This window comes from Halichoeres trimaculatus, unplaced genomic scaffold (genome assembly GCF_033239565.1).
Source record: "Halichoeres trimaculatus isolate MK-OKI-2021-1 unplaced genomic scaffold, fHalTri1.1 fHalTri1_scaffold_4, whole genome shotgun sequence".
Lineage (NCBI taxonomy): Eukaryota > Metazoa > Chordata > Actinopteri > Labriformes > Labridae > Halichoeres > Halichoeres trimaculatus.
Window position 1 is genome coordinate 27,001,182 of NW_027437182.1, and position 18,622 is coordinate 27,019,803.

At 40.7% G+C, this 18,622-nt stretch overlaps 1 protein-coding gene across 1 annotated transcript in view; it reads right to left on the minus strand.

The window, feature by feature from the left end:
* The window catches only part of atf6 (activating transcription factor 6), a 37,191-nt gene that overhangs the window by 2,798 nt on the left and 15,771 nt on the right, over nucleotides 1–18,622 (minus strand). The window contains exons 8-15 of the mRNA XM_074668894.1: nucleotides 18,153–18,338; nucleotides 17,938–18,029; nucleotides 16,279–16,422; nucleotides 14,631–14,726; nucleotides 14,444–14,546; nucleotides 13,797–13,867; nucleotides 11,715–11,826; nucleotides 7,749–7,833 (exon numbers count right to left, since the gene is read on the minus strand). Of these exons, the coding sequence (XP_074524995.1) occupies nucleotides 7,749–7,833; nucleotides 11,715–11,826; nucleotides 13,797–13,867; nucleotides 14,444–14,546; nucleotides 14,631–14,726; nucleotides 16,279–16,422; nucleotides 17,938–18,029; nucleotides 18,153–18,338 (889 nt within the window). The remainder of the gene's footprint in view (nucleotides 1–7,748; nucleotides 7,834–11,714; nucleotides 11,827–13,796; nucleotides 13,868–14,443; nucleotides 14,547–14,630; nucleotides 14,727–16,278; nucleotides 16,423–17,937; nucleotides 18,030–18,152; nucleotides 18,339–18,622) is intronic.

Here is an 18,622-nt window from a genome sequence, read left to right on the forward strand (position 1 = left end):
CCAGCAGGATTAAGAACAGAGTGCGATCAATACTGATGAGTCAGGCTGTTGTGTTTGAAAAACCCCTGAGACTGCAACAAGCACACCACAGATGGTGTACAGTGCGATGATGTGCTGTAGCTTCTTATCAAAACAGTTTCACAAAGTCAGCCTTTGTTGTCCTGACCTACAAAGTAATTACACCGGACTTATCTTGGGAAATGTATGTTTGGGAGAAGATTTTGGACTTCAGACAATGGTGTGTGTTTAATGGTTAGTGGTCTCCCACAGCCTCGCCGCTGTGCTCAGCTGGAGAGAAGAACATCCTTCAAAGTGGACACGTTTATATAACGTTCTTTTCTAGCATAAGCGTTTCTGACAATGCTTTCAGGGATTGTTTTGTGTTTATATTAACAGACAACTTCAAAACATCTGGCTTCATGTGACTGTCATCAAGAGCTTCAGGATGATGAAATGTCCTCCATATGGAGCGCACAAGCTGAACACACCAGAGTCTGTTGAGTAGACAAGTACTATACGACCCAGAAAAGAAGCTGTAGGTGTCTTTAAAATACCCAAGAGTGCTGCTGCTTCTTTAAAAGGCTGCAGATTTTTCCAGACACCTGTGCAAGACATCAGCTCTGCTTGCCTCTCTGCAGATTTAATTAGAGGTGGAGGCAAAGAGAGCTTATCAGATGGTACAGTAAGAGTACAATAGCCTTTTCTGAAGCCGGAAGACTCTGTGTGTGTTTATGTCATTACAAAGACATTGTGATGAGTATGACTTCATCTGCTGCCAAACTTCCCTTTTTTTTCCAAACTGGAATTTGGCTTCAGTGTCTGAAAGACATCTCTGGAAATCATCCTCTGAGTAAGCATTTAGCTCTTTCTCAAATTAACCTTCTATATGAAGCACAGCTGGAAAACACACTCTGTGTAAATCTGCACAGCTTGATGAGGTCATGACTACACCCTCCTCATTGTTACTGCACCGTCAAGCCTGTGTATTCAGTTCAGTTTAAAATAAAACATCGCAGTGGCACAACCACAATTAGCTTATTACAATCTGAATATAACAGAGTGGGGCTGTGTCCTGAATAATTCAAAAGGAGAGCTTGGAGTAAAAGAAGGCATGACAGAGAAAAAAAGAGGATACTGTGATGACACAGTGGAAAAAAAGAAAATTAGAAGTAAAACAAGTTCATCAACAGCTGAAGCAGTGTGAGAGGAAGGTGAGTGGAATGCAGTAATGGAAAACCTGCTATAATTAATAATTTCTAATTCTAATTTTTCCAGTCTGCAGTCCAATGAGAAAAATCTGTACCACAGCTCATTCAGCAGCCATGGACCCTGATATCAGAGGTAAAAAAACCCCCAACCCTTTAACTTAGGGCCTGTAAGATTATTAATAAATGCAGGCTTACATTCGAGTGTCTTTAAATGAAGACTTTAGTCCTTTACTTCACAAGAATACTGTACAACATCCCCATTAATTACTCTATAAGTGCCTGATAATTAAAAATAAATGTTCTGTAATTTATGGGGCAATGTTGAAAACACTATTCAGTTTGGAGACACACATTTATCCCCTGCACCAAATTACAACTATGTCTTGATTTTATTCAGCCTCCTGCTCCAGCAGCTTGAACAGTTAAACAGGAAACACACACACACACAGCCACGAGGCCAAACATCAAACAGCAGCTCTTTGAGGAAGCTGCCAAATCTACCATCCTGCTCTTACAAGATCCCCTTCCCCCTTTTACTGGTGCCATCTGGAGACTTTCCAGAGGGTTTCAGCGACACGCTGAGCTGGTGTGTGCTGATAAAACACTCCTATCTGGCAGAGACGCATCTGAGGTAACCTGAGAGTGCATCCTGGGAGGATTTAAGCCGCCAGGCTGGCACAAACTCTGAGGGACATGTTCAGGAGGAGAAGTTTTTTTTAGATACACAAGAAAGAAAGAAGTATATCCCACTTTTAGTCTTACTTGCTTTCTCAAACTGTTTTTGTAGTTTGTAATCTGTTAACTTATGTGATGTATTGCATTTGTGGTTAAAAAAAAAAAATTCAGAGAACCCAATGTTTTTTTACACTGAACTGACAACATACAGCTCCATATGGGTAAATTAGTTGATTGAGTATTGAGTAGCTAATTGAATAGCTGCCTGTTGCAGCAGCTCTCTTTCTTTGTCCGTTTCTTCTACTTTTTTCGTCTCTTTTTCGTCATCTTTGAATTTGGAGTGGATCATTACTTTGTATGGTTCATTTGTTGGTCATGGACACCAAACTTTTTGTGGCTTCAGTGATATTTTTACTCATTTCTCTCCTGTGTTTGTCTGGAGATCCTACATGTAACCATGGCTGCATTGTACACATGTGAAATTAGCTGTTAGCAGCCTGTAGCATGTTAATGCTAACAGGCGTAGGGCTTGATGATTTCTCTCGAGGTGAGGAGAAGGAGGTGAGGACGACGTGCTGGTTCTCAGGTGTGAGCTAAGAAGTGACGACATCAACCTGTCCTTCCATCCATCGTTATTGGGAACGTAAGATCTATCCCCAGCAGACAGGATCCAGGAGACAGAGTCTGTACAGACTGCTGAAGAAGCTCAGTCCTGGACCCTGTAGAGGTGGAGACTGGCTGGGCTGGAGAGTGGTGGACGGGATGTCGTCATCTATTTTCTTGTGGACCTTTTTGCACTTTCTATACTCTTTCTTACTTTTGTTTTCTTGATTGCTGCTGTGACTCCTGAATTTCCCCTCGGGCATAAATAAAGTTTTATCTATTCTATTCTATTCTATTAAACAAACATGGGTCTAACAGCATTTTGGTGCACATAAGATAAATATTCTGCCAATTTTAAGGATCTTTGTTTATGATTCACCCAACATTATTACCCTTTTATTCATGATGCATGATTGTGATGCTTTAAGGACGCGGTCACACTGGCCAATCGTGCCGTGCCTGAGCACGTTTCAGCCCTAAAGCACGTTTGGAATGGCCAGTGTGACCGCAACTGTACCGTGCTCCTGCACGATTCCCTTCTGTGCTTCGGCACGCTTCGAAGAGGTGGGCTTCGGCACGGTTTACTTCATGCACGAGCACAAGCACGCGGACAGCGCGTGCGATCCATTACGTATAATCACTGTGAGCGCATCTCTCAACAATCATTTTAAACAAAGCGGGGTGTTAGAGGGCTGTTTCGGGCGAAAACGACTCAATATGAGTCCAAAAGTCGCTAAAGTTGCAGCAGTGCTCTCTGTGTCTCATTGTGCTGACTCTGATGAGATCGTGCTTCTTGTAAACAGATGCTTCACAATGACGTAGGCGGGCTGTGCGTGTGTCTGATATCCGCTAAAGTCTGGTTCATATTGGGGTAGTGTGACAGCTGGCCGTACCCTCCAGCTGGGGAACACTGGCCATCCAAATCGGCACGATTTGGATGGCCAGTGTGACCGCGCTCTAAGGATGACCCAGCTTCTTGTCTTTGCCAAACTGAATATACTAGACAGAAAAATAATTAATGGGATACAAACTTATGACTCCCCGAGTCACGGCTTCAGCACACCGAGCCAGATTTTAGCAAAAACAACTGTTTTACAGCAGCAAGAGTAAGGAACATATTATACCAAAAGCAAAAGCACAACAACTGCCGAGCCGTCTGCTACACCTGCGACATGTCAGTCAAAAACAGTAATGCCTGGAGATACTTCGACAAAAAATTATGAAGTAGATGAGCAGTAGAAGATCTCTGGTGTTAAACTTGCCATAGGATAACTTATTTGATGCTTAACCACATGTGCTCAAAGGACAAGGAGAAAATAGTGAAGACAGAAAACAGGCAGTCTCGCATCACATCAATTGCTAGCCCTGTTTGCTAGCACATGTCATTGTGACAAAACCAGAGCAGAGAATATTAGCCTGCTAATAACCAAAATGGTAACTGGAGATATGCTCCTATGATGTTTTGTGGAAGGTGAGGGCTTCAGAGAGCTGATGGCATTTGTCGAGTCAGAGTACAAGCCACGGAGAACAACATCTACGAAAGTGGAAAGATGTATCCAAAGTCTTGAATTACGGTTCAGGAGGTCTGTACCCAACAGACCCTATTTTTGTTCATAATTTTGTTTATAATAATCTACGTATTCGCGGATTAGATATTCATTAGACATTTAGAGTATTTAAATACAGGAATTATTGTACTGGAGGTCTGACTGCTTAAACTCTCCATGCCAGTAGGATGGCCAGTATCTTGATTTGGATAATGTACAAACTACAAAGATTATCTGGCTGAAAATGAACTTGCACAAGTTGAATTGAACAAAGGTTAAAGATTTGGTTTAACCAGAGTGCACTGTTTTTTCAGGGCACTGGTGGGTATATTTGTTTAGTTAAGAGAAGGAAAATCTGACCCTGGACTCCTTCACTGGCGTGGAGCTCTAATTTGAACCCCCTGTGTAAGCTGCCTGCTAGCATCAGTGCACATGTACAATCTCAGAGAAGTAAAAATAGAGCGCAGTGCGTCTGCCACAGCCGAACCACCTGTAAATGATGTAATCCCAAAAACATTCCTTTCTCAAAACATGTCACTTCCACTTGATTGAGCTACTTTCAAACTCAGAGGATCATAAACACTCCTTTCAGTCCTTCTGAGGAGCCACCGCTCAGCTGCTCACAGTTTCAGAGATGATCAAGAACGTCAAGGTTAAGTTACTTTAACAGAACCCCTGAACCGTGGACGCACAGCCAGACAGAAACAGACCATGGCTTACATCAAAGTCTCTATCTCCCATGTTCAGTTATTGACCAAGACAGACCAAACGTTCACTCAGGATCAACAGTCGATCCACCTCCTCCAGATGAAATCATTTACAGACTGGAAGAGGAGAGCATTCCAAACGGAAAGCAGGAACTGGGAGCTGGAAAGAATTATCCGTCATCGTGTGACAGCAGCGTTTCTGCTTTGCTGAGAGTCACGCCCAGCTAAATCAGTACATTTGCACTTAATCAGTTCAGAGATTCACACAAAGACAACTCAAATCTCAAATGCTACTTGAAGGACATCATCTGCGTGACATATGGGGCGTCCTGGAGAAGGGCTGTGGGGGTGTCATGAACGAGGGATTCACCATGAACCTCTTTGATTTGTCCGTGTCTGTTGGCTCAGAGTTTAACTGCACTGTTGCCGTCAGGTCGAAGAGGATTACCAGGAAGAGCAACTGGGGCATCTGAAACTGAAGCTACTGTAAATGTGCTTACATAAAACGGGTGTCAGCCTCCCTTTAAGAGATACCACATGGTCCAGCAAAAACCTTTGATGCAAAACACAGACTTCTGCAACAAGCACAGGAGAACCCAGCGTGCTGAATCTCTGACTACAGACGTCCATGACAGGTCTTGCAAATCCAAGACACTTTCCTTTAGCTAACAAGAATCCTTCAAGACCTGATATCTCCCCTTGAATGCCACCTTTGTTTGGCTATTTCAACAATTAGCTGAAAAGGAGGTCTTGGATTTCACAATTTGCTGCTATTTCAATGGGCCATCTGACCGCCACAGACCTTAGCATTCCTCCCTGACAAGACCAACCAAGAACAATGTTTACCTTCATCAATCTTCATCTCTAACACCACCCTCTCAAGGAAAAAAAAAGTTATTTCCCAATGGCCATGTCTTCCCTGCTGAGTAAGAGGCTCAGATTCCACTGACTCACTCCTCTCAGAGCGGTTTGAAACACTAATCAGATCACAAGATGGGGAGGTAACACAAGAACAAGGGGATTTCAGATAAAAGTGCCGGGTTAACAGCCAACAACAACAAGCCATCTTGCTAATCGCTCACGCCTTGAGTAAACAAAATACTTCTTAGGTCGACTTCTTGTCAATTCCATGTCCTGCAGGCTTTGAGAAAATCAATCCACCTGATAATTAAATTTAGTTTGTGGGGAATTCTTTCCACTGAATTATGTGACGACTTTACTTTGACTCAGCTGATCGATATTTCAGAGCATCAAAGGATCACTGGGCTACAGCTGTTAGAAACTAGTGGAAATTAAAAAAATCTTCAGCTCAAATTAATCTTTGTAAACAATTAGGCAACAAGTGTGCCAATGGAAATCCATGTTTTTGCCAAAGAAGTATTCAGAGGCATTGCTCATGTATGTCAGTACTGAAATATTTTCAAAGGGTTTGTGATGTGGTGTGTGTGTGTGTGTGTGTGTCAAATAAATGGATGATTAAATGCTCTAATGAAACCCCTACGTCACTAAACTCAGTGTACAACATTTTCCATCCACTGTGACGAGCTGTGAAGTGAAATGAGTCATCGTCCTTTCTTTTTGAAGCAGTTTAGGTGAGCAGTGTCCCTGCCCTGTAACGTAAGGTTGTTTTGTGATAAGTGCTCATGAGGAGAACAGCAGACTCTGTACCTCAGTGTCAGTGTGGTGCACTGTGAAGATGATAAACAGTCTTGGAAAAACTGTGCACACAAATCAAACATGATCAAAAAAGTTCTTTGGATCAACTGATTTATTATTCTTTGTCAAATTCTGACGACTATATTTTCCTAAAGGTCCCATATTATGCAAAAATCACTTTATTGAGTCTTTTAGTGAAATTTGTGGGTCTTTGGCTTTCCTCCCACAAAATGTGATATTTAATGACAAAACCTGTACTTAGTCGTGCTTGTGAATGTAAAATCCCTTTTTTGACCAATCAGGAGCAGATACGCCTGAACCCTCTCCCCACTGCTGGAGAGAATGCCAAAGTTGAAGAAGAGCCATCACTGCTTTGTTTTTGGTTGTAAACGACCACATAATTCCATGACCTTGCATCTCTCCCCTGTCTCTGTGTTAGCTTCAGGATGCTAACTTTAGCTGCAGTTAGCCTGTTGTTTTAGCCTGTAATGTTATGGTAAACGAGATTCGCTGTTTTCTAAACATTGTGCACTTAGAGCTCGTGGCGCCGCTCTCAGTGACGTGGAAGAGCGGGGCGGTATCAGCGGTGGCTCATTTACATATGAAGGTCACACCCACTAAATCAGACCGTTCTGAACAGAGGGGCTATGAGAGCCTGGAAACAATGCTGCTGTGCTTGATTTATTGGCTTTTTGGACCAAAACATGTTACTACCATTTCATGTAGACATCAATGATCCATATTAAACTGCAGAAAAGGAGCATAATATGGGATCTTAAAAGAGGGAATTGGTTTGGTTGTATTGGTCGACTGTAATTCTGCCACACACCACCTGTGATATAATATTTCTGCCACATCACCCACCCGTACATCTTTGAATAAGCTGTATTTTCTCAGCCTTCGTGTCTGTGTGTGGCTCAGTCAGCGGCTGCACAGACACTAAACAGCATTGCTAAAAGCACCAGAGAGTATATAATCAGATGCTGAAGGACAAAACAGAAACCTCAAAGGGCTCAGAGGGAGGGAGTAACGACCTTTAGGACAAGACGCCAGATGTCAAAGAAACTTTTTGGCAAAGACAGCCTATAAAGGAACTCTCATCTGAGACAAATCCAAGAAGGTAGATTTAAGAAAGTTAGTATCCCTGCACAGATAAAAAAGAGATCAATATCACTTTTAAAGGCTTTAGTGCTCTATTTTGGTCCTAAAAGCTTTTCCTTATAAGTGTGTTAGGCCACATTTATTGCATTCCTGTGGGGCGACGTGTTTCTGAATCTACTCCCAGCTTGCCTCTCATCAGTTTTCCTCGTGTTGAATGACCCAAACTGTTGTGTTTGCGCTGCAGTGCATACCGTTTATGTTCACAGCTGGCAACACCACAGACATCTTGGGTCGACTTCCCTTGTTGTGGCTGGTGGCAGGAAGTAGAAGATGGTCCTAAAAACAAAGAAGAAGTTTGTCAAGTTAAAAAAGTGGTGATGAAAGAATTTTTGCTGCTTGCGGATCGAGAATTGGCGCTTAGTTTCTAACTGTGAGGAGGAGACCAACTGGAGGACTTGAATGAACAATTTGAAGAGATCAATGATGTAATGGTCATGTGGGAGGTTGGAAGGTCCTTCTGTGAGGCAAATATTTCCATGAGCGGCTTTTTGGACAGATTATTCTTCAAACTGAGTTTCTTTCATGCCTCACCCCATTGTGGTTACAACAACAGTGACTCCAATTTCAAGTCTATCTCCTTTGGTCATTTACAGTTATTGTACTGATACTACATAAGGTAAACACATGATTAAGACAGCAGGACTCTAGTTTCTGAATCTAATACAAAAGCCCCTTTCACAACTTAGACCAACAAAGGGCCAGGTTTAATCTGAGTGCATCTCCTTAGAAGGAAACGTGGGGAAAAAATGAAAAGAAAAGAGAAAAGAAAAGAAAAAAGAAAGAAAAACAGAAAAAAGGAAAGAAAAAAAATAGTTCATATGCATGATTCATGCTGGTAAATCTTAGGTCAATGTTGTTTTGACGGTATATATATATATATATATATATATATTTTTTTTCGAATTTAGACATCTATTTAGGTGAGTTTTTACATAATGCAGTGCAACTCCTGCATTTTGTAGTTAAAAAAAGAGGAAAAGAGAAAAAAAGAGAGAGAAAAAAAAGAAGGAAACGTGGTGTGGAAAAATGTGATAATATACAAACATACACATCAGACTTTAGCACAAAATTATGGCTGTTTGGCTTTACCTGTGTCATCAGACTTCAAACCTGTGACTTAAATCGCTTTAACAGAATTACATAGGAATGATGAAAATAAATAAAACATAAACAAACTGAAGACATCAGATTAGCAAATCTAGCTAAACAAATAAAACTTGCCTGTACATCAAGACAAGGTAAGAATTAAATGACATTATGAATCATGAAACTTGAGTAAATTCTTCATGTCATGGGAGACAGAGGAAAAATAATTAATTGCAATATTTAAACGAGTTAAAAACTTTTATCAAGATAGAATATCAGCTTCAATAAAACCACCCGAAGAACCTCCATTCTTCCTTGAGTTTATGCATCCATCAACAAGGTTATTTTTTTGTACATTTGTTAAGCTTTTTCTGAGCCCTGGTGGAACTAGTTTCACATATGATGTTTACAACAAACTTTAGAAGTGAATTTAGTAAAGGGACCCTTTTAAAAGATTAAAGAGAGACATGTAACTGCAGGAAGAAGACTCAAGATTGTATCCGCATCAGCTGCAAAACATGAACTTGTGTTGCTTTCTATCAAGCCCGTATCCAACTTAAACCTGTTTAAAGTTATCAAGCTCAGCTTGCAAAACTCTGCACTGGTGAAATGAAAAATGAGAGGGGTTAACGTGATGACAGGTGGGAGTATGGTCTGAAGTTGGGAAAGTGATACAGGGAGAAAATAGGGAGGAGATATATGGAGGGATTGTCAGACAGGAAACATTGGTGTGTAGAAAAGTGTGAAAAGGAATAAAGATGGAGCTTTTATGTGGTTCTTCTATATAAACATGTATAGTTTGTTTATGGGGGTTTATGAGATGTATGGTGATTGCATGTGAGACTACAGAGCTTATGTGTGCTGCTGCTGCCATGACACCAGGTGAATTTTCCTTGCACCTCACTGGATCGGTCATACAGAGAGAGAAAAGCCAGTGTGTTTCCTTGACGTCACCTTAATGCACACTTATGTAAAGCTGCAGGTGCTAAAACAACATGAGAATTGAAGCAAAACCACAGAATGACCGTACGTTTAGCAGTTTTGGTTTTGTTATATTTTCCATCGCCTCAGCCTGTTTCACACTTAAACAAAGCCACAGGTGGTCGTGTGTCTGATGAGGCCTTCAAGGGACCTTGACCTGAGCATGACCATTTCGGGCGTGCAACATCCTGCAGAGACTGACCTCAGCTGCTGGCCAGGACAAGAGCGGATCATGACGGACGTGATGAACGATTAGAGGCGAGAGGGACAAAAGTCAAATTTAGTCTTGATTGGCTCCTAAAGCTAAACAAATATCAAATTCAATCCAGAGCTTTGGCAGTCTTGAAATAACATCATACTGATGTAAAAAAAACAGAGAATACAAAAAAAGCACACCACTCTTGCAGACATGCACAGAGACACCCTGAAACCCAGGAAACAAAATACAAGCAAATAAAGCGACTGAGAAAAACAAGCAAAAAGCTCTGCTCTAAGTCAGAAGGTTTACCAGAAAAAGTCACTCCCAGACAGAGCAGACCAAGAAGAACAGAGACGAGACGTGACGCTTTCGAGAGAGTTTTCACTTCGTCCTGACATTTACACTCATAAAAATACAGCTAACCAATTAAAATAGACAACTGATGTTAGTTGCATCTCTACACCTTTAACTTTTGTGCATCACTAATGAACTTTTTCTTCATTGTCACTTCCAATCTTCAGATTATTTCCCCAACTTTAATCCAATTTCATTCAGGGCCAACAACCAAATTGAGTTGGTCATAAAACTGCTAACCCATATTTACAAAGTGAAACGTACTCACCAAAGAAAAATTGAAAAAAAATTTTTTTATGGTAAAATAAAATATATGAAATAAATAAATAACAACATTTCTTTATACTTATTTAATGAATAGAGAGAATTAATAAAGTTTATCTCTTCAACTGTTGTTTTAATTGTGACTGTTAAATTATGTGAAATGTTCCTATTCTTCAGTGTTTTTCAAAAAACATTTTTGAAAAGAACTGAAATAAAAATAAAAATATACATGACTAATCCAGTATAACGAAAATGTATTTCCTATAAATGAAGAATATTCAGAAATTAAATTTGGTTTTTATGAGTTATTCAAAAGTGTAATTTTCAGACATTGTTTAGTAAATTTAATAAATAAATGATTTAACTTGTATTTCGGGCACAACACTTTCTCTGCTCATAAAACACAAAGCTGCCACACACTGAATGACAGACACTTGACCTGTAGAGGCCCTTGGCTGGGTAACACCATTTTATCATTGTTCCTGCTGTAACCATGACGACTCAGGGCAAAGCCCCTTTGAGTCGCTTGGTGACAAGAGGTCTTGATCTTTGACGCCATGCTTCAAGGCTCCCTCCCCTCTGAGTCATTCAGAGGATTTAAGGACTTCACACCCTCCAAGTGTCCAGAGGTGCATTATCTTGGCCAAGGTTTTTGTGATGGTTAAAAAAAATGTTTTCAGATTAAGTGATGGATAAACTTTGTTTTCCTTTTGGTTGGTTTGCACTAAACAACAAAGTAATGTAAGGCTGGGGTTTTCAAAAAGTTTTTTTTAAAAAGAAACAAACCCAAACTACTCAAAAGAAGCCTTTCTGAACATGCTGAGGATTAATCATATCAGGAAAGGAAATTTAAAACAGACACAAGGGCTTCAGTGAGGAAAACATTTTCAAGTGAAAAAAGATGTTGGGGATCAACACTGATGTGACGTGGTGCCTGAAAATCCCCAAAAAACAACTGTTTTTGTGATGGCAAGTAGGCCAAAAAAACTGGACCAGGAGAGGTAGTTACCCCCTCCCCTCCCCCACCCTTAACTTTCATTCAAACTAAAGCTTTCTTTCAATGTGCAAATCTGTTACACGTGATCTGCGATCCATAATTTACTGTTGCTTTGATTAACAATTTGTGGGAGAAAAACGTCTGACAGACATAAATACATTGACCAGTGGTTAGCTGTGGAAATATACACTGCTTCCGTTTGTGGAAAAGCCAAAGTCTGAGTGGGAGCTTTATTTCTACTATCCATAATTACAGACCAGCCAAAATGAAACTTACCCTGCGGAAAGACACGACATAAAAAGTGTCCCCACGGCGATTGAGCTCATCAAAGAAGTCGCTGTAGGTGTGATGAGGTGCGTAGTACACCTGCAGCTCGCTTCCTGGATTCCTATTGGTTAGGGATAACAAAGAAATGAGAGGGATACTTAATAGGAGTGCACCCATCACAATTTTCTGGCATATTACCGATCTTTAAAAAGCCTGACCTGCCGATACCGATTTAGGCCGATACTGATTTTTATTTTCATTTTTTATTTTTTATAACTGACAGCATATACCTTCAATGTTACAATCTTATTTTATTGAAAATCATTGAACAATACCTGTGAAACAATAAAATCTTTATGTTTTAACTTAAACAACCAATAAAGTGTCCTGAGTTTTAGGTCTCAGAGCAAAAAGCAACAATGGCTGGCTATCACACCTTCCTGGAGGTATTATATACCTCCAGGAAGGTGTGATAGCCAGCCATTGTTGCTTGATCAGTTTTATATGTAAGGATGGGCCGATCACTGATTCCTGACCACTGATCTTCCAAAATTAAGGAAATCATCACCAATCAATCTATCAGCTGATAGATCTGTGCATGTCTAATGTTTAATGATACCGGAAACAAAAAAAAGAGACAGAGAGTCAAATTTAATTTAAGGGACTGATGGGACCTCAAGAGACCCACTTGAAAAATTCTCCCTTCTGTATTTTTGTCTGATTGTAATCCACAACACAACAAACATTGAGATTATCAGCACCAATGTAGGTTATTTTTAAATGCTACTTCTTGGCTTCCTGATTGGGTTGGACAGGACCGGATTGATTTACAGCATGTTAAAGTCTCTATGACAACACCCCACTGGCTGACAACGTTTTAGTATTGCAAAGAGAGATCTGTGTTTCCCTGAATTTAAAATTATTTCTTGGATTAACTTTGTAGTCATGGTGTACACTAGAGCTGAACTGGCAAAAAGAATGGACAGAAGAGCAGAAGAAGTTAACAGATTATTACAGATATTAATGGAACAGACCCTTCTAAGCAGATTACAAACCTGCACATTCAGTACAGAAAGAATCAGGATATGGAAAATAATACGATGCCCTCTTTAAAACTACATGTTCATCAAGGTAAACATTAAACAAAGCAGATCTGATGAACTTGTTTTGATAGCTACTGAAACAGATTAACCAATAATCACATTCCTTGATAGTAGCGGCTATTTGGTGGCTTGTGTACCTTGTATATGATGTTTAAATCAAAAAAAGAAAGGTGGCCAAAGCTCAAACACATCCAACAGCTGTGGCCAACGTGAAAGCCCAAACACATTGTTGCACAACGGACACATTTTTTGGAGGGGGGTGTGTGTATTTTTGATCTTAACTCAATATTGCTCTTCTATTCTTGTGTTGTCTCTGGAGTCTGCTGCTGAAAATTTTTCTTTTTCATTTTTTTTCCTGTGGATTTTGACATTCATGGCCTTCATAAACTTACTGCTTGGAAAGAAAAACCACAGGTGGCTAAAAAACTATCCACTCCATCTGTCTGATCTGAGCCACACGAAGCAGCCCAGCCCAGCAGAAAAGGTTCTTACTGAACTCCAAATCTCTGCAGTGGTGTAAAGGGTCAGTGTTTTAAAACCACCATGTCATAAATCAGTCAGTTTGTGAGATTTGTAAAAGAAGCAAAGGCCAAAAATGACATACAAGCAAAACTTATTTCCATTGCAGCTACATTTACAGACACACAGTGGTCAAATACAACTCCTAAACAATAAAACACACCAGTTGTCAACAGTTGCTTTGCATAATTTAGCTCTTGATCCTGCAGACAATAAACACCCATGTGTGAAGCTCTAAACAAATCACAGTACACTGTTTGAGTTTACAACACAGTGTTGGTTTACCACACAAGGAGTAATTGCATGTCTTTACTCTTATTTACACTATGTTTTGCCTTCTGGCAGGAAAAAAAAAGCTGAATGCAGCTTTAAAATTGAGTGTGAACTGATGTCAGAAAAGTATTTACACCTGGAAGAAGTTCAAGGTGTTGAACTGGTTCCAGAAACACAAAAATAGATCTTTACTCACTTTTCTCCAGCTGTATCTGTGTATTGGACCGTCATAATCTGAGCACTCTGAGCTTCTTTAGTCTCTGTTTTCTGTTGGGGAAAATGAGACAGAATTAACTATAACATGTTTATACTTACCTCAATAAACCATGAACAAACAGCTATTAACACTGTTGAACATAAATACAGTCTTCATTCAATCATTTCAATACACACACTCTCCAGTCAGTGATTTTATGTGTATGAAGGAAAAAAAGTTCAATGCAGATAAGACATAAACACATCTAGGTTTTCATTTTTAGTGAAATGGGGAGTGGGTTTATACAAACTCGGCAGCTCTGAATGGATTAGACTATCTGTGACACATTTGAAAAAAAAGATGGAAAATTTGGAGCAGGAGCACTAATCCTACAGGTCCTCATTTAAGTGTTGTGTTTGCTTTCTCAGGGCTGCCGGATTAAACTCAGCCCACTGAAGAAAAATGAGTCAGAAAAGGGGAAGGTGTGAGGGGAGGTGAAATAGTGGTGAAATAGAGGCTTTGGTTTCACTGAAAATACAACTATTTATAACGGCATAATGGCCTAAGTTTACAAGAAACATTGATTAATTGACTTTTGCATGCACTGTTGAATATATATTTCTTTTTTTCCTAAAATTGTGACTTACCAGAATGGTCCTAGTGGATTTGTGGTTACTGTTACTCATGCGCCTGGTTTTGGTCAGCTGCACTTCATGACGGTGAACCCAACCCCTCAACTCGTGCGCCAACCTGCCAATCAACATATAATACGTGAGATTTTTTTTTTTTTAGGAAGTTGTTTGGTGAATAGAGGAAAGTTTTATCCCAACTTACTCTAAGCACTTGGTCCTGTTAACAGGAGGCTGGCAGGGGGGAGGAGGTCTGAGGAAAACGGGATCCTTCACCACCATCAGAGCCTTGTCGTCAGAGCTACAGCAACACAGACAAAAGGTGATTGAGAGGAGGAGAAAAACACTTTCTGAGGCCTTTATGATGCCCTTGTATCAGTGTGAGAATTTCATAGGAACAATCTGCTGCAAGTTTCCCCACATGTTGAGAAAATGCTTTGAATGTGAACTGAGAGCCAACATGGCCGCCTGCCCTGAGATGGAGGGAAACATCTAGATTGGGCAGAGAAACAGGAAGGAAAAACAGAACGCTATAAAAGCCTGGCTTCATGGCTTCAACGTGTTGAGTTTTATAGCTGACTAATGACTTTTATTGATCCAAATGCGTGACACTTGACATGTGTTGAGGTGGCAGCGTTTCAGTGGCTGATTGGATGAAAGAAAATGCTGAGAGAGGAAGTGCAGAGATTCAGATTAAACATAACATCCAGGAGTTGTAGTTAATCCTGCTTAAACTGATCATAAATTTGAGACAGAACTGCAGGGGGACAGACATCAGTTTGTTTATGTATTTAGCTAGATGAAAACCACGTTTTCGTCAGATTTTACCTCAAGTTAGACTCACAAACATTACAGTCAGAGCAGGGATCAGTGTTGTAGGACTTGGCTTTCCTCAGCAGGACTTAAATTACAACTGTTAGACCTCAGTAAATGAGTGATTATGTTGATCGAGGTGATGATGTAGACAGTCCACACAGTCAGTGCCCACCTGCAGAGGCCTTGTTACCTAAACGTCTGCCACCGCCGTAATACCTCCCCAGGGCCCCCCTCATCAGAGGCAACACGTCGACTGAGCATCGCGTTCCTGCCTCTAAACGCTCTAGTAATGGTTCTGTGTGACAGCATGTCAGAGCACAGAGGCTTGATTATAACTCTAGCTGAGGGGCTGTATTAACCTTCCCGCACACACACCTTCCTGTTCAGAGGAACCCCAAGATCGGGTTGCATATCCCCCCCGTCATCCTCCTCTCTGGTTCTCTGGTGCTGTCACCCCTTTTGTAAAGGCTAATGTGTTCCTTCCTGCTTGCACGGCTTTAATGCTGCTGGGAAACCTGATACCCCAGCTGAATGGTTTTCATTAACATGTAACATACCCTGTGCACAGATATGACAAAACACAGGCTGGCAGTGCCATGCAGACATTAAGACCCTTTGACCACTTTGAACAACATCATTTTCAGGACATGAGGCTGCAGCTAATGTACCAAACAAGAATGTTATCTATGCAATTTACAAATGAGTCTGCTGGGCCTCTACATTTAAAAAAAGAAAGAAAAATATATAACCCTTTCGAAAAATAAACTGTTACAAGGCATATAAAGCGGGATGTCAAACGGGGTCTGACCGCAATTTCCCTCCTTGTTACTTAAAGCTCAACAGCAGCCTCACCAGCCGGGGCCTGGAGGCCTTTTAAAAGCAGACGTTTGAGCTAAGCTGGTAACCGGCTGGCAGGCATGTTTACTCGTCCCGTAATGAGCTGTACCAGTTCAGGCTGAGCCCCAGCACAGGTGCATCCTGGTCCTCTGACATGGTGTTGTGAAAGGTGTTCAGAGTCGAGGGGTTGAGATCATTACCTGTCAGCGACCTCAGGGGGGCTCCTGTGGAGGGAACCGGAGCCCAGCACAAAATCAGTTTGGTCATCTGAGGAGAAATCCAACAGGTGTCTGCCGCTATGTTGTGCAGAATAGACGTCAAGTTTTGAGCTGCCCTGAAACAGACTGGTGAAACAGAAGGAAGTTTAGCAAAGGTAAAATCAGGACTCTTTGGGAATAGGAAACAAACTTAAAAAGAGGACAGAGTACTGGACTGAAGTGACCGCCGAATTCCAAGATGGGCCACTTCCTGCGCACAGAAGGGGTCCCTGTTTCCAGCAACAAGCAGAATCTGAACTCTGATCTAGACTGTATAACCCAAAGCATTGTGGGGCACACACACAAGCAAAAATACACACAATCCCTTTCAACGGTATTACTACACTGGGTGGCATTTTCATTTCAAAGGGATCTGACCTCAAAGCGGGCATATTTTACATTCCAAAGGAGAGCCCTAACACAAAACACACAGATGCAAGCAAAGGTACCGACACACAGGAACTTTAGCTCCTGTGAATAGCACTCAAATGGCATCAGTCTGTTGAACCTTTTTCACTTTTAAGCTCTTGAGAACAATGAAAAAAACATATTCCCAGCACAGAGCGCAGACAGACTTTTCAAAATCAGCATGTCAGACGTCAGTAGAGGCTCGCATCTTTGTTGAGAAAGTTTTTTTTCCCAGGAGAAAACAAACATTTTTATGCCATGAGAACAGAGAAGTCATCGTTAACATTTCGAGATGGACTGTGAGTTTGGGTTTGTGGAGTTACACAATCCCTCCATCTGGTTACTGGGTGGAATCAGAGCGCTTTCCCTGGTGGAGATTTATGTAACGCATCACAATTTGTCAGCACTGTTAATATTATAAGCACTGATAAGAAAAACTTCCATAAACAAAGAACTTCACTTCTTTTGTTGCCTAAGGTGACACTTTTTTGTAGTAATAAATGTTTACTTTCCTCACTTTCCAGCTGGGTGTTTCAATGCTTATTCACCCATTAGTCACAGAGTCTTATAAACTCTGGAAACAATAATAGAGGGAAGGAAAATACAGACAAGAGCCAGTTGGCTGGAGTCAAGCTTTAATTATCACTTTTTTTTGACCAACTTGACCATTTTCATAATGGATTAAATTGTACAAGATGTGGATTGTTTTGACCCAGTTTTTCTGGACTGGACAACAACGACAACACCAAGCCTAGCTGGTTGTCCTCAAAGAATTTTTAAAAGAGACTGCTATAAATCTATTTCATTCTGCAATGCTGCAAAAGATTATGAGACGACTTTTTATTCGTCATTATTTATTATATTTCTTAAGATCGATGTGAAAGCGACTGAAAAGGTGCATGCAATTGATTTGTGTAAACATGTTGCTTCAATCGGAAACATTTTCCACTGTTTTCAATAAATGCTTTTGCTTTATGTCATGGGAGGTGTAATTCCCAAAATGAGTCATGGGGCTTCCCATTTGATTTCCTCCCATAATCAAACTCTCCTGTAACCACATTATGCTGCAGTTAATCAGGCTAAATCTCGCCACAGTATCTGCCATCATCAGTGTGATTGAAACTAGATTTCAGAAACAAATCAAACTTGAATTGAAAAAGATCCACCTTCATTAAACACAAGCTGCATGCTCACCTCATTGGTCCAACGTTGAGCACGAGGAACACCACCACCACCATGAGACACACAGCTCTCCTCTTCGGGGCTGTTGCAGTCAGGACTTTGTTCTGCAAGCACAGATATGGATCAAGTTAGAAGCGGCACATATACATGTCACTGAGGGAATTTCGAAGCATCTGTTACCGTGCACATGCATGCAAACACCTGTGGCCAGAGCCGCAGCCTCTCACCTCACTCAGCAGCCCCTCCAGCTGTTTCTTGAGGTTCCCATTCTCACACTTGAGCACCTCATTCTCAGACAATGCCAGTTTCAGACGAGCTTCCAAGGAGAGCAGATACTCTTTTTTCTTCTTTCGAGACAGGGATGCTGACTCACGGTTCTTTATCATGCGTTGTTGCCTCTGTGACACCTTGGACTTAAGAGCAGAAAAAAACAGATACACAAGAATAAAATGAGAAAACATCTATTACTGAGGCTGTGTAGTAAATCACTGTTACAATAAGACATTTTGAAAGAGATACATCATAAAAAGTTTAAAGGTCCCATATGATGCAAAAATCACTTTATTAAGTCTTTAGTGAAATTTGTGGGTCTTTGGCTTTCCTTCCAGCCCACAAAATGTGATATTTAATGACAAAACCTGTATTTAGTGGTGCTTGTGAAAGTAAAATCCTGACCTAAAACGAACTGTTTGGATTT